Raw genomic sequence first — 11,411 nt, 5'->3', positions numbered from 1 at the left:
ACCCTGCATGGCTTGGTCTGGGGATGGCCTGATAGGGCTCCAGCAGGAGTCAGCCTGGACAAAGCTGCACCAGGGCCCTTCTGGGGGTGCACACAGCCCTGATATGGGGGAATGAATCCCCCCCCCCCCCCTTACAGCGTCTGCATCCTGCAGGAAGGCGCTGTGCTGCGGGGCTGCCCCCCGACCCCTCCTCCCGCTGCCTTACCCCCGTGGGGACCGCAGAGATAACGCGGGGCTGCAGAGATAGCACAGCCCTGCGCAGCTCCCAGCCACGATGCTCAGCGCCCCCCCTCCCCGGGCAGCAGCAGCAGCTCCAGCTCCAGGGGGAGGCCGGCATGCAGCCCTGGGGCGGCTGCAGAGGGCCGATCCGAGCCTCTCCATCTCTGCACCCTTCCGCTGGGCCACCAACGCTCCACCGGCTCCAAACGCTCCCCGGCCACAAGCCCCTCACCACAGGCAGTTTCAGCGCTTTATTGTCTGTCCTGCTACAGTGACCCGTTGTCCTCCAGCAGGGGGGTGGGGTGGGGGGCTGCCCTCACACCCCGCAGTGTCCCGGAGCTGCAGCGGGCTCAGAACTGGCACTTAAGGAATCCCGGCCGGGGCCGCACGCAGCTCGTCCGGCCCGCCCCGGGCATGGCTGTGGTCCGCTCCCGCTGTCCTCGGGGCTGGCAGAGGGGCACGGGCTGCCGTCGGCTTGAAAAAGGTGTTTAAATACTGCCGAGCGCGGCGTCCGACCGGAGGCTCTTGGCTTTGTCGTTGGGTTGTTGTTGTTGTTGTTGTTTTAGGGTTTTTTTGTTTTGTTTTGTTTCGGGTTTTTTTTTTTTTTTTTTAGAAAAAAGGAAAAAAAAAAAAAGTAACAGTGAAAAAAGCCCGGCTTCCCTTTTATGAGCAGTTTTCAATTTTGGCCAGAAATTGCTGCGCCCACCACTCCTCCAGGTCAATGGGAACAAAGTCTGAAAGAGAGGGGAGGGGTTGAAGGCAGAGCAGCCGGAGGGGAGCACAGTGCGTTCCCAGCAGCGCCGGCCATTCACCACTGCGAAAAGCACCCCCTGACCCCCACCCGTCCCCAGCTCCCTGCCCCGGGGAATGGCTTTGGGCCGCCCAGCCCCTCACTTTGGCTGCCTTTACATCCCCGCTGTGCCTCCGTCCTGTGTGCCCAGGGCAGCGGAGAGCAAAACCCCATGGCAGAAGCGGGGCCGATGGCATTGAACCCACAGCCAAACCCCACCGCACAGTGCTGGGCCCACCCACCCACCTGGCCCAGAGCACTGACACCCGACGTCCCACTCGCTTTGGCTCTCCAGCACAGCTCATGGGACCCCCCCAGTACGGCACCCCGCCCCCAGCTGGGCACATCCCTGCCACGGGCTCCCCCAGATCCTGCGCCCCCTCCCTCCCTCCCCACCCGCGCTCCCCACTCACGTTTCAGCCGGGGGTTCGGGGTTTTCTCTACGTATTGCACAGGCCCACGGGCGCTCTCCCCCCTCTGCCCCCCGTCCAGCTGCTGCTCCACCTCCTGCCAGGCTGTGGATGGAGGGCTGTGGGTGAACCCCAGGGCAGGCAGCACCCTGCAGCCCCCCCCCACCCCAAGCCCCTCGCACCTTCGTAGACGAAGCGGACGTTCTCCTCGTGCGCAGCCGTGTAGCTCTCCTCGGGCACAGATGTGTGTGGCAGCAGCACCTGCGGCCGTTTGCCGTTCACTCTGTTGAAGATGAGCTTCTGGGCTGGGCTGGGGAAAGCGGGGATTGAGGGGAGGAGGGCAACTCGGGGGCACACAGGGAGCGGGGCATCCCCGCCACCCTGTGTGTGCCACGCAGCCTTTCTGTGCCACCAGCATGGTCCCATCCTAGCCACCCCTCTCTGGCAGAGGGGAAGGATGGACCGATGGACACAGCTGGCCCTCAGCTTGCCCCCAAGGAGGCCACCACACTGGGCGGTCCCCAGGCCCTACAGCCAAGCAGGGACATGTGCTTTCCAGGCTCCAGCTCTGCTGTGAATGGAGGCAGCAGGACAACAGCCCAAAAAGAACGGGGAAAAAAGCAGATCAGGGTGCACAACGCGCTGCCCTCCCCACGTGCCCTGCAGGCCGCCCAGCTGGGGACACGGCGGCTGTCACAGCTGCTACGTGGGAACCCCACAGCTGCTGCTGCTCTGCACGGCTCGGAGCCAGCTTGTGTGTACAGCTCTGCCCAGCACGAGGGAAACTGAGGCACGGGGGTGTGACACGGGCCGGGTGCACAAACAGTGCCTGAGCCACAGCAGCACTGCGGGGCAGCACGAAAGCAACGCGAGGGCAGCGACAGAGGACAGCCCTGCACCGGGGGAGCGGCTCCGGGGGCCGCCCCATCCGACGCACCCCTCCAAGGAAAGCTGCTGTCCAAAAGGCACGCGGGGCAGCGTGCAGCGGGACAAGGTGAAACCGTCGGCATGGAAAAGGACCCACGTGAAGGGTCAGCGCGGAGCCCCGGGCACAGCTGTGGGGCAGGAGGAGTCCCGGAGTCACACCGCTCACGGGACAAAGTCTGAGAGGCTCCGGGAGCGCGGGGGGAGCTGTGCGGAGCAGCGGGGCCGGGCGGTGCCCCCGAGCCCCCAACCCCACGCTGCCGCCACCGCTGCCCCGAGGGGGGGATGCTCCAGCGGCTGTGCGAGGTGTGGGGCGGGGGGCAGCGGGGGGAGGCCTTTCTTGGTTGTTCCCTGAAGGCAGAGAAAAGGGGTGAAGGCCGCCCCGCGTCCACGGACGTGCCGGACCGGAGACGGGGTGCATCGCTGCACAGGGACGCGGCCGCCCGCCCCCGCCTCAGGGAGCCCCAGACTTCACCCCTTTCGGCCCCTCGGGCTGTGCATGGGGGGCGGGGGTGGGTACAGCGCCGGGCAGAGGGGCTCCGGGCACAGTGCAGCCCCGGGGCGGCGATACGGGCTGACACGGGGAGAGCCCCGCCGTGCGGCCCCACCGCCGCCCCTGAACTTTCGCGGCGATTGCACAACTCCGGGGGTTGGGGGGGGAGGGGGGCGGAGGGGGGTGCGGCCCGCGGGCAGCGCATGGACACGGACACATGGACACGGGAGCACGGACACACGGACACGGGCACACGGACACGGGGCTCCACGCAGCCCTCGGGGCCTTGCAGGGCGCACAGCTGCGCTGCGGGACTGCGCCCGCGGGACTCCACGCGGGGCCTGGACGGGGGGGGTGGGGAGGGGGCACAGCAGAGGGGCCACCCCCGCCGCCCCCCCCCCGGACCCCTCGGCGGACTCAGAGCGGGAGTTGCGGTGCCCGTCCCCGCCCCGGGGCCCTCCCCGGAGCCGCGCGGCCGCGGTCACCTTTCCCCAAGGTCACGGCGCGGCGCGGGGCTCACCTGGCGGGGGGCCAGGCTCCGGGCTGCAGCCGGCCCCGCGGCTCGCCCACCTTGCTCTCCACCGGCTGCTGCGTGGGACCTGCGGGGAGGCGGGGGGGGGGGTGGGGGCGCAGGCGTCAGGGCCGGGCGGAGCGGAGCGGAGCGGGCGCCCCGCGGCGCTGCTCCCCCCGACCCCCACCCCCCGCTCCGTACCTGTGCGGCGCTGCGTGGCCAGCTTGCTGGGGCCGCGCGTCAGCGTGTACATCGTGCGGCCCCTCCGGCACCGCACGGCACGGCCCCGCCGCTCCCGCCGGCCGAGTGCACCCCGTGCCCCGCGCCGGGCCTTTAACGGGCCGGGCCGGGCCCGCGGCACGCCCCCGGCCTTAAAGGGACCGCGCCGCTCTCGTGGGGGGAAGACGCAGAGGGAGAGAGACGCGCGTGGGGATCGTTAACGCGTGGGACACGGCGGGGGGTGCGGGGTTGTGGGGGTTTCGGGGCAGAGGGCGCTCGTGGGACGCGGTGTCACATGGGGTGCGTGGGACGTAGTGCGGGACAGAGGGCGCACGGCCGTGGTGGCACGTGGGGCGAATGTGTAGGTCAGAGGACAGCGCAGGAACGGGAGGACGCGGGCCACGCGAGTGTGACACGCGGAAGGTGCGCACACAGGAGCCGGGTGACACGCAGAGGGCACAGCGGGACGCACAGCGCCGTGCCGGGGGGCGCAGCGGGAGGTGCCGCGGCACGGCGAATCCGGCGGCGTTGCACCGCGTGTTGCGGGGCTGCAGCGGTGCCATCACCCCCCGTCCCGCGTCGGGGGGACCGTGCGAGGAATCCGCCGGGGCCTTCCGTTCGGGAAAGGAGCGTAGCGGTCCCCCGGAGGCGGCAAAGCGCCCCAAACGGCACCGGGCGGCCCCGCGCGTGGTGACCTTCGGACGGGGCGGTGCGCGGAGGTCCGCACGTGGCGGAGGCGCAGCGCCGGCGGTGACCCCCGGAGCCGGGAACGCGTCCGCCCCGCTCCTCCGGCTGCGGTGGGGCCGAGCTTCAGCGTGACCGTGACCCTGCAGCCAGCGCTGCTCAGGCGGCCGCGCCTCAGTTTCCCCCGCCGAGACAGCAGCACGATTCTCCGGGCGTCTGCACGCACATCGCTCACGCCGTGGTTTTCTCACCACGCCGAAACACGAAACACAGCACCAGGGCTGCAGTACGGCCCGCACACAGCGCGTGTCCGTGGGGATGCTACAATGGGAGCGGAGAAGCACCGCCAGCAGCGCCGCTGGTGTAGTGGTATCATGCAAGATTCCCATTCTTGCGACCCGGGTTCGATTCCCGGGCGGCGCACCGCTGCATGAACTTTTTAAACTATATTCTCTTTCTTTTTTTTTCCCTTTGCCTTTTTTCTTTTTCATTTTTTTCCCCTCATTTTTTAATTTTTTTTAATTTCTTTTTTATTTCTTTTTAAACTTTTCTTCTTTTTTTTTTTTCTTCATTTTTTTCACTCAGATCGCTGCTTTTCGCCCCATTCTGAGCCCTGGGAGAGGCGTCTCGCACGTCGAGGGGGCGGCACCCCGGTCCTGGGGGGGCTGCGGTAATACGGGGGGGCCGCTGCAGTCTGTGCCTGGCGACGGCACTCCACACCGCACCGCCCCGTCCGACCACGGGGCGGGGAGAGATTTTACACGGGCAGAGAGCGACAGGGAGTCAGCCCACGGCATGGAAGCAGATGGGCTGTGAGGGCCCTTCCAAGCCGAACCATTCTGGGATTCTGGTTCTGTGATTCCGCCCCTCTCTGCAAACCAGACAGCCGAATCACCTGCGTTCTCCACTTGGGTGCTTTTATTAAAAATAAAAATCCACAACATCCCGCTCTCAGACAGCGCCACGCTGCTCCTCCTGCTGCGAAACGATTGTCAGCATTGCAGCGCCCACTGAATGGCAAAGCAGAGGTTGCCCTCTCCCTAACAGCACGTGGAAAGGCAGTGCTGCCCCATGAGATGCACGGTGCAGCCCAGCACCATGCCCTGCTCCCAGCCCAGCACCATGCCCTGCTCCCAGCCCAGCACCATGCCCTGCTCCCAGCCCAGCACCATGCCCTGCTCCCAGCCCTGCATCGTGCCCTGCTCCCAGCCCAGCACCATGCCCTGCTCCCAGCCCTGCATCGTGCCCTGCTCCCAGCCCAGCACCATGCCCTGCTCCCAGCCCTGCATTGTGCCCTGCTCCCAGCCCAGCAGCATGCCCTGCTCCCAGCCCTACATCGTGCCCCGCTCCCAGCCCCGCTGCTGCATGATGTGCACGGGCCCGAGTCGCACCCAGATGCCCATTCCAGGGATTGCAGCACCGAGCTGGAAGGGATCAGTTTCCATTGATGAAACAAAAATAAACGCCGGCTCTTAAGTGGGGAGAAATTCCTCACCAAGAAATATTGCCCTCGGAGCAGCCTGGTGCAGAGGGGCAGAAATAGCTGCCCGTGGTGAGGCACAGCCGTGTCCTTCCCACATCCCTGTGCCAGGAGCCCCACCATAAAAGTTATCCCAGTGCTGGGGCAGAGGTTCAGCGTGCGGGCAGAGGGCCCTCTCCACATCCCCATATTTAGGGCTGAGGGTCCTGAAGCTCTCTGGGACAGGGCTGGGGGTGCCCTGTGCAATGCTGAGCTGCCATCCCTCCATGGCGGTGTTGCAAACACAGCCTTATTATGAGACATCAGAGACCTCACCTTGGAGATGCCGCTGGCAGCCAAGGCTCTGTGTGTGGGAGCATCCCCTGCCTGGGGCTGACATGGGGCTGTTCCCCAAGCAGGGACTGTGCAGGGGGAAAAGTGGGCACGGGTGAGGGGGGATCAGCGTTATGGGATGTGCTGTGAGCCCTGCACAGGGCTGCTTTGGCTGTGTGCCCCAGGACCAGAAGGTTGCTGTGGGCTGGGGAGCAGCACTCCTGCATCACCCCAAAGCACTGTGGAGGAGCAGAGCACAGAGGAGAGGGTCCACTCAGGAGCTGTGGCCCTTCTTGTTTGGCTTCTGTACAACAGGGATGGGGAGAGGGGCTGGGGGGCAGCAGGCAGCCATGGCTTGGACTGCAGCTCCAGCTTCATGTCCTGGCAGCTGTATGCTGTGGATGGCCACATCTCCCCTCAGAGCTGCATGGACTTCAATTGCAGCCTGAGGCAGAGGTGGGGGGTGTGTGGGGGGCTGTGAGTCTGAGCAGCCTGTCTGGAGCTGCCGGTGGCCCTGCCCATCCTTCCAACCCTACGTGCACTGCCCATCTTACCCACACTGCCCACAGCATGGAGTTGAGAAGAGGCCTAAAGCAGAGGGTGAGGGCAGCCCCGGGAGGCAGAGCAGCACTGGGGAGTCCTGAGGGCAAAGCTTCTGCCTGCACATCCATCCATCCACCCATCCGTCTGTCCATCCATCTATCTGACCGGCACCCTCTCCCTCGCAGCAACCCTGCTGGTGGCCTATGGGACACAGTGCTGCTGCAGCAGCTGGTGGAGACCAGACAGATGGTGGGTGCTGGGCTCTGAGAGGTGGTCCTTGTGCTGGTGGATGTGCTGGCCAACACCAAGAGCCTCATCTTCCACAGGCTGTGACACACCGCACCTCGTGGCACTGCCTGGCACAGAGGGGGCACAGCATGCCATGCCATGCAGGAAGGGAGCAGTGCCACACATGCAGCGCTGCACCCACAGCGCCTGGGTGGTGGTTTGGGGTCCATCCCCTCTGGTTCCATCCCCTGCTGTGGGGCTTCAGTGCTGTGGGAAGGGTGTCATGGGGAGGGGGCGGTCTGGGCAGACTCCTCTGCAACCCCACCCGGCCCTTTATTGCTGCTGTTGGGGCTGGGGGTACTCAGGGAGGGCACGCAGACATAAGTTACAGGGCTGGAGCTGCACAGTGGTGATCGTCACTCAGTAAAGCAATGGGCTGTGGGCTCAGACGGGTCCTCCCGGGGTCTGCAGCCCCCGTGTCCACGCGGCCCGGCCCTAATCCTGGAAGCGGTTGAGGAGGTCGCAGGTTTTCTTCTCCATCAGCTCGTAGATCTTCTTCACCCTCTTGTCGTTGGCCGCCCGCACGTAGCTGCCGGGGTCCAGCGTGGCCATGCCGTCGTGCACGGCGCCCATGATGATGAGCGGCCCGTCCTCGGCCGTCATGTTGGGGCAGGGGCAGCTCCAGTCCATGTCGACCAGCGTCACCTCCAGGTACTTGATGTTGAAGAACTTGAGGCCCATCTTCTCGTCCTTGAGGACGTCCTCGAGGGCGAAGCGGGCGATGCCGGAGTCCTGGTCCTCCACGATCTCCATCAGCCGCCCCACGATGGCGAAGTCGCTGCGGCAGAGGCTCAGCACCATCTTGCTCTTCAGGCGGCAGGCCTTGCACTGCAGGCTCTTGGGGAAGGGGCACACGTCCTCGCACGTCTCCTTGCTGTCGAAGTTGTTGTTGTTGCCCTCGCAGCCGCCGTAGACGAAGGAGTGGCACTGCTTGAGGACGTAGTTGTAAGCCCAGCGCGGCTCCCAGTTCTGGCAGGGGCCCTGCACCATGGGCAGCAGGCAGGTGGGCCGGGCGCTGCCCACGCAGGCGGCGCGGCACTCCTCGTACGTCTCGAAGTGGTTCCTGTTGGCTCCGCAGCCGCCGTAGCGGAAGGTGACGCAGGAGCCCTGCTTGGCGTCGAAGTGCCAGCGCACCTCCGTGGCCTCGCAGCGCCGCCGGTCCGGCTCCTTCAGGCACTCGGCGCCGGGGAAGGGCTGCGGGCTGCCGGGCCGCGGGGCCGCCCCGGGTTCGCGTTTCAGCACCGACAGCGGGAAGTCGGCGCGCAGCAGCCCCGCGGCGTTGCGGGCCGTGCAGGTGTAGATGCCGGCGTCCTCGTGGCGCGCGTTGTAGATGACCAGCTGCCCGATGTTGGTGACCACCACGTTGCCGTACATCTGGTCCGGCCGCATGATGAAGTTCTCGGCGCGGTCGCTCTGCTTCTCCCAGGTGATGTCGGGCCGCGGGCGGCCGCTGACGTCGCAGCGGAAGCTGACGGTGCCGCCGGCGCGGACCGACTGGTGGAAGGGGTTGCTGTACAGCGCGGGCGGCACCGGCGGCTCGGGGCCCGCTCCCGGGGTGGGCCGGGCCGTGGTCTCACGCGGCACCGGGCTGGTGTCGGGCCAGGTGAAGACGTGCTTGCACGGCACGGTGGTGAGGCGCGTGCCACGCAGGCAGGCCTCGGCGTCCATGTAGCACTTGTTGTAGTAGGTGAGGCCGTCGGAGGCGCAGGTGAAGTTGGGCTCCTTCTCGCAGCGGTCCTTGCACTTGCAGACGGGCTGCCCGTCCCAGATGTCGCAGTCGGAGCCCTGCTGGGCGCACACGAAGCTCTCGCAGGACGGCCCGCGGCCCAACTCCAGCGCCAGCAGGCTGCCGTCGGCAAAGCGCGCGGCCACGCAGCTGCGCAGCCCGCACACGTTGGTGCAGCACTTCTCAAAGCCCTCGCAGTCCTGGCCGGGAGGGGGACAGCGATCAGCACCACAGCACCGACCCGAACGCTCACCCCGACCCCAGTGCTGATCCCGGCGCCAACCCCGTCCCCGAGCTGGATGCTCCCAGCCCCGCAGAGTCCCCACCATTTCCGGGCTGACCCAGCGCCCAGCTCCACCTCAGCCCCCTGATGGGTGGCAGTGAAGAGTAGCAGTGACGGCCCCCACAGCACAGCGGTAATGGGCTTTTGCGGGTGCCCAGAAGGGACGGGGAGCATTCCTGCCACCACTGTGGCTGTGCTGCGCCGTGGCCTGGGGGCTGCAGGCTCCAGTGGGCTGAGGTGAGGCAGAACTCATGACAGCGATGAACTGCAGAGGAGTTGCTCCCTGAGGATGGGCGGCATCGAGATCCTGCCCAGGGAAAACTGAGTGACCAGGGGGAGCAGTCCCAGCATGCCAGCATCCCTCAGTAACTGGGTAGGAGCATACTGGGGGTGTGCGGTGGGGGTGTTCCAGCCAGGGCTGATGCAGCAGGGCCATAAGCTGAACCTCTGCCTGCAGAGGGGCTTGGAGCACTTGGGGCACTGTGCACGCCCGGGGTGAGGCTGCAGAGAGCCTGAGTGCGCTGGGCACTGCGTTGGGCGCTGCAGTGCCCATAGGACCCCCATCCCAATGCAGCCCAGAGCATCCCTCTGCTCAGCCCCCCTCTCCCCCCCTCCCGCACGGGTGCAGCACCCAAACCCATCCCAGCCGTGCCCCTGACTCCCCATAGCCCCCAGCACTCACCTGGTCTGCCTGGCACTCCCGCTCGCAGGTGCTCTGCGCATCCACCCACAGGTTGGGGTTCAGCTGGTTGGGGCACACCCCCAGGTGCCGCATCCTGGCCTGCTGTAGGCTCAGCCCGGCGGCGGCCGCTAACAAGGGCAGCAGCAGGAGCAGAGCCGAGCGCATGGGCTCAGCCCCGCCGAGCTGCTGCCCGCCGGGACGCGACCGCGGTCCCGGGCGGTCGAAACGCCGGCGAGGCATCTGTGTGCCCCCCGCCTCGCCACCGGACTCGGGGCCGATCACATTGGGCGGAGGGAACGAGACGGAAAGGAAAGCCGGGGGACGGAGAGGAGGAGGAGGAGGAGGAGGCGATGTCCAAACCGCTGCGGTTCAGCACGCCTGGTGCACGCTGCCTCTCCGGAGGTGCCGCCCGACACCTCGGTCCATCGCCGAGCTCTCAGGGCACCGGGGACGGCATCGTGCCGCAGCGGTGGCCCCGGGGAGCGCCTCGGCCGCTGCGATGTCCCCGCGCCGGGGGCGGGGGGGGGCTCAGCGCATCCCTGGCACCCGCAGCCGGGCAGCGCTCGCCGTGCAGTGGCAGCGGGTCCGGGCGCTGCGTGCGTGTGGGGCAGGGGTGGAAGGGGAGGACGGGAAGGTTGTAATCTGAATCCCCTCCCTTCTCACTGATGTTTCTGGGTGTTTGGAATGGAAAAGGCGCTGACCTCAGCCTCTAACCCCGTCTGAGCCGATCGGCTGGACAAACACAGGGGGGAGATCAAAGGCAGAATGCGGAAAGTCTCCAAAGAGAGAGAGTGAAAGGAGGGGAAAAAAATGCCCGGCCCATGGAGCCGAATTCCTGCAGGATGAGAAAACAGCCAGAGCCCGCTGCCCGCCCCGGGCCTGGGGGTGGGAGGCAGCCGCAGCCCCCCGGCCCCGCAGCATCTCCAGCTGCAGCGCGGTGCGTCGCGGCCGCGCCGTGGGGCCACGACCCCCATCCCAGGCCCACGTTCCCTCAGCTCCTGCCGGCCGTCCAGGCCCCCGCGAGCGCCCAGGTTTGTAGCCAGCCACGAATTTCAGCAGCGAATGCCGATGATTTACAGCCCGGCTTTGAGAGCCGCCGCGCACCCCGAGCAGGGGAGCGCCTGGAGGCAGCGCCTGGCCGTGCCAGACCCCGGCTGGACACTGCAACCCCACCTCTGCTCGCAGAGCACCTCCGAAGCCGGCCCTAAGCTGACAGGAGCCGGCCCTGCTCCCAGCCAGACTGCCCTAATCCCCGCTGGAGACGGACCTGGGGAGGGGGGGGGGGGGAGCGTTAACTCCTGCAGCGCTGCTGACCGCGGCCCCGAGCCTTTGTCCCAGCGCAGCTCAGAGCCGGAGGAGCACCGCAGCCCGCACAGCCCCGCAGAAGCCGGCCGCGCTCCCTCCCGGGGGTTCCCGTCCGTCTGAGCTGTGCCCGGAGCCCCCCGGCGGGCACGCGGCGCTGCGGAGGGTCGGGATGCGGCTGGGGCGGACAAGGCGCTGTGCTGAGCGCACGGGGGAGGTGACGCTGCCCCGGGTGTTTCTTAGGGCAGAAAGCAGCGATCCTCCCCCACGTGATAAACCTTTTTCAACGTGAAGGCATTGTCACCTTTCCAGCACTCCCCATTCTGCACTCTGAGGTGCATGGGGGCATTCCCAGCGCCACCTCCCCGCTAAGAGCCCCGTATTGTGCACCAGAGCTCTCTGCGGTGAGGATGGCTCCCACCATCGTTTCCCCCACCTGAAGCCAAGCACAGCTGCTTCCAAGGGGGGCAGTGAGAAGGAGCAGCCCCTGCCAGCAGCAGCCTGAAGAACAAAAACCTCTCCGTGCCTCTTCCCCAGGCAGGCTT

At 66.9% G+C, this 11,411-nt stretch overlaps 2 protein-coding genes and 1 non-coding gene across 4 annotated transcripts; 1 reads left to right on the top strand and 2 right to left on the bottom strand.

The window, feature by feature from the left end:
- Positions 1–455: 455 nt before the first annotated feature.
- On the bottom strand, positions 456–3,661 carry MCRIP2 (MAPK regulated corepressor interacting protein 2). 2 transcript variants are annotated; one of them, XM_422971.8, is made up of 5 exons: positions 3,549–3,661; positions 3,357–3,435; positions 1,602–1,729; positions 1,423–1,524; positions 456–953 (listed from the first exon to the last, which is right to left on the bottom strand). In XM_422971.8, exons 1-5 carry the CDS (start codon positions 3,598–3,600, stop codon positions 883–885), a joined length of 432 nt encoding a protein of 143 aa, XP_422971.3. In that variant the 5' UTR covers positions 3,601–3,661; the 3' UTR covers positions 456–882. The 2 variants fall into 2 exon arrangements, with proteins under 2 accessions (XP_422971.3, XP_040503701.1); XM_040647767.2 differs by having other exon boundaries at positions 1,602–1,724.
- A 941-nt stretch (positions 3,662–4,602) lies between these two features.
- On the top strand, positions 4,603–4,673 carry TRNAG-CCC. The gene has a single exon. It is a non-coding gene; the product is annotated as a tRNA-Gly (tRNA).
- Positions 4,674–7,308: 2,635 nt separating this feature from the next.
- Positions 7,309–10,168, bottom strand: WFIKKN1 (WAP, follistatin/kazal, immunoglobulin, kunitz and netrin domain containing 1). The gene is made up of 2 exons (XM_040647753.2): positions 9,565–10,168; positions 7,309–8,799 (listed from the first exon to the last, which is right to left on the bottom strand). The coding sequence occupies exons 1-2, from the start codon at positions 9,802–9,804 to the stop codon at positions 7,309–7,311; spliced, it is 1,731 nt and encodes a 576-aa protein (XP_040503687.1). The 5' UTR covers positions 9,805–10,168.
- Between the last annotated feature and the right edge of the window lie 1,243 nt (positions 10,169–11,411).

The sequence above is a fragment of the Gallus gallus genome, chromosome 14 (genome assembly GCF_016699485.2).
Source record: "Gallus gallus isolate bGalGal1 chromosome 14, bGalGal1.mat.broiler.GRCg7b, whole genome shotgun sequence".
Lineage (NCBI taxonomy): Eukaryota > Metazoa > Chordata > Aves > Galliformes > Phasianidae > Gallus > Gallus gallus.
This window is presented reverse-complemented; position numbering and strand designations above follow the sequence as displayed.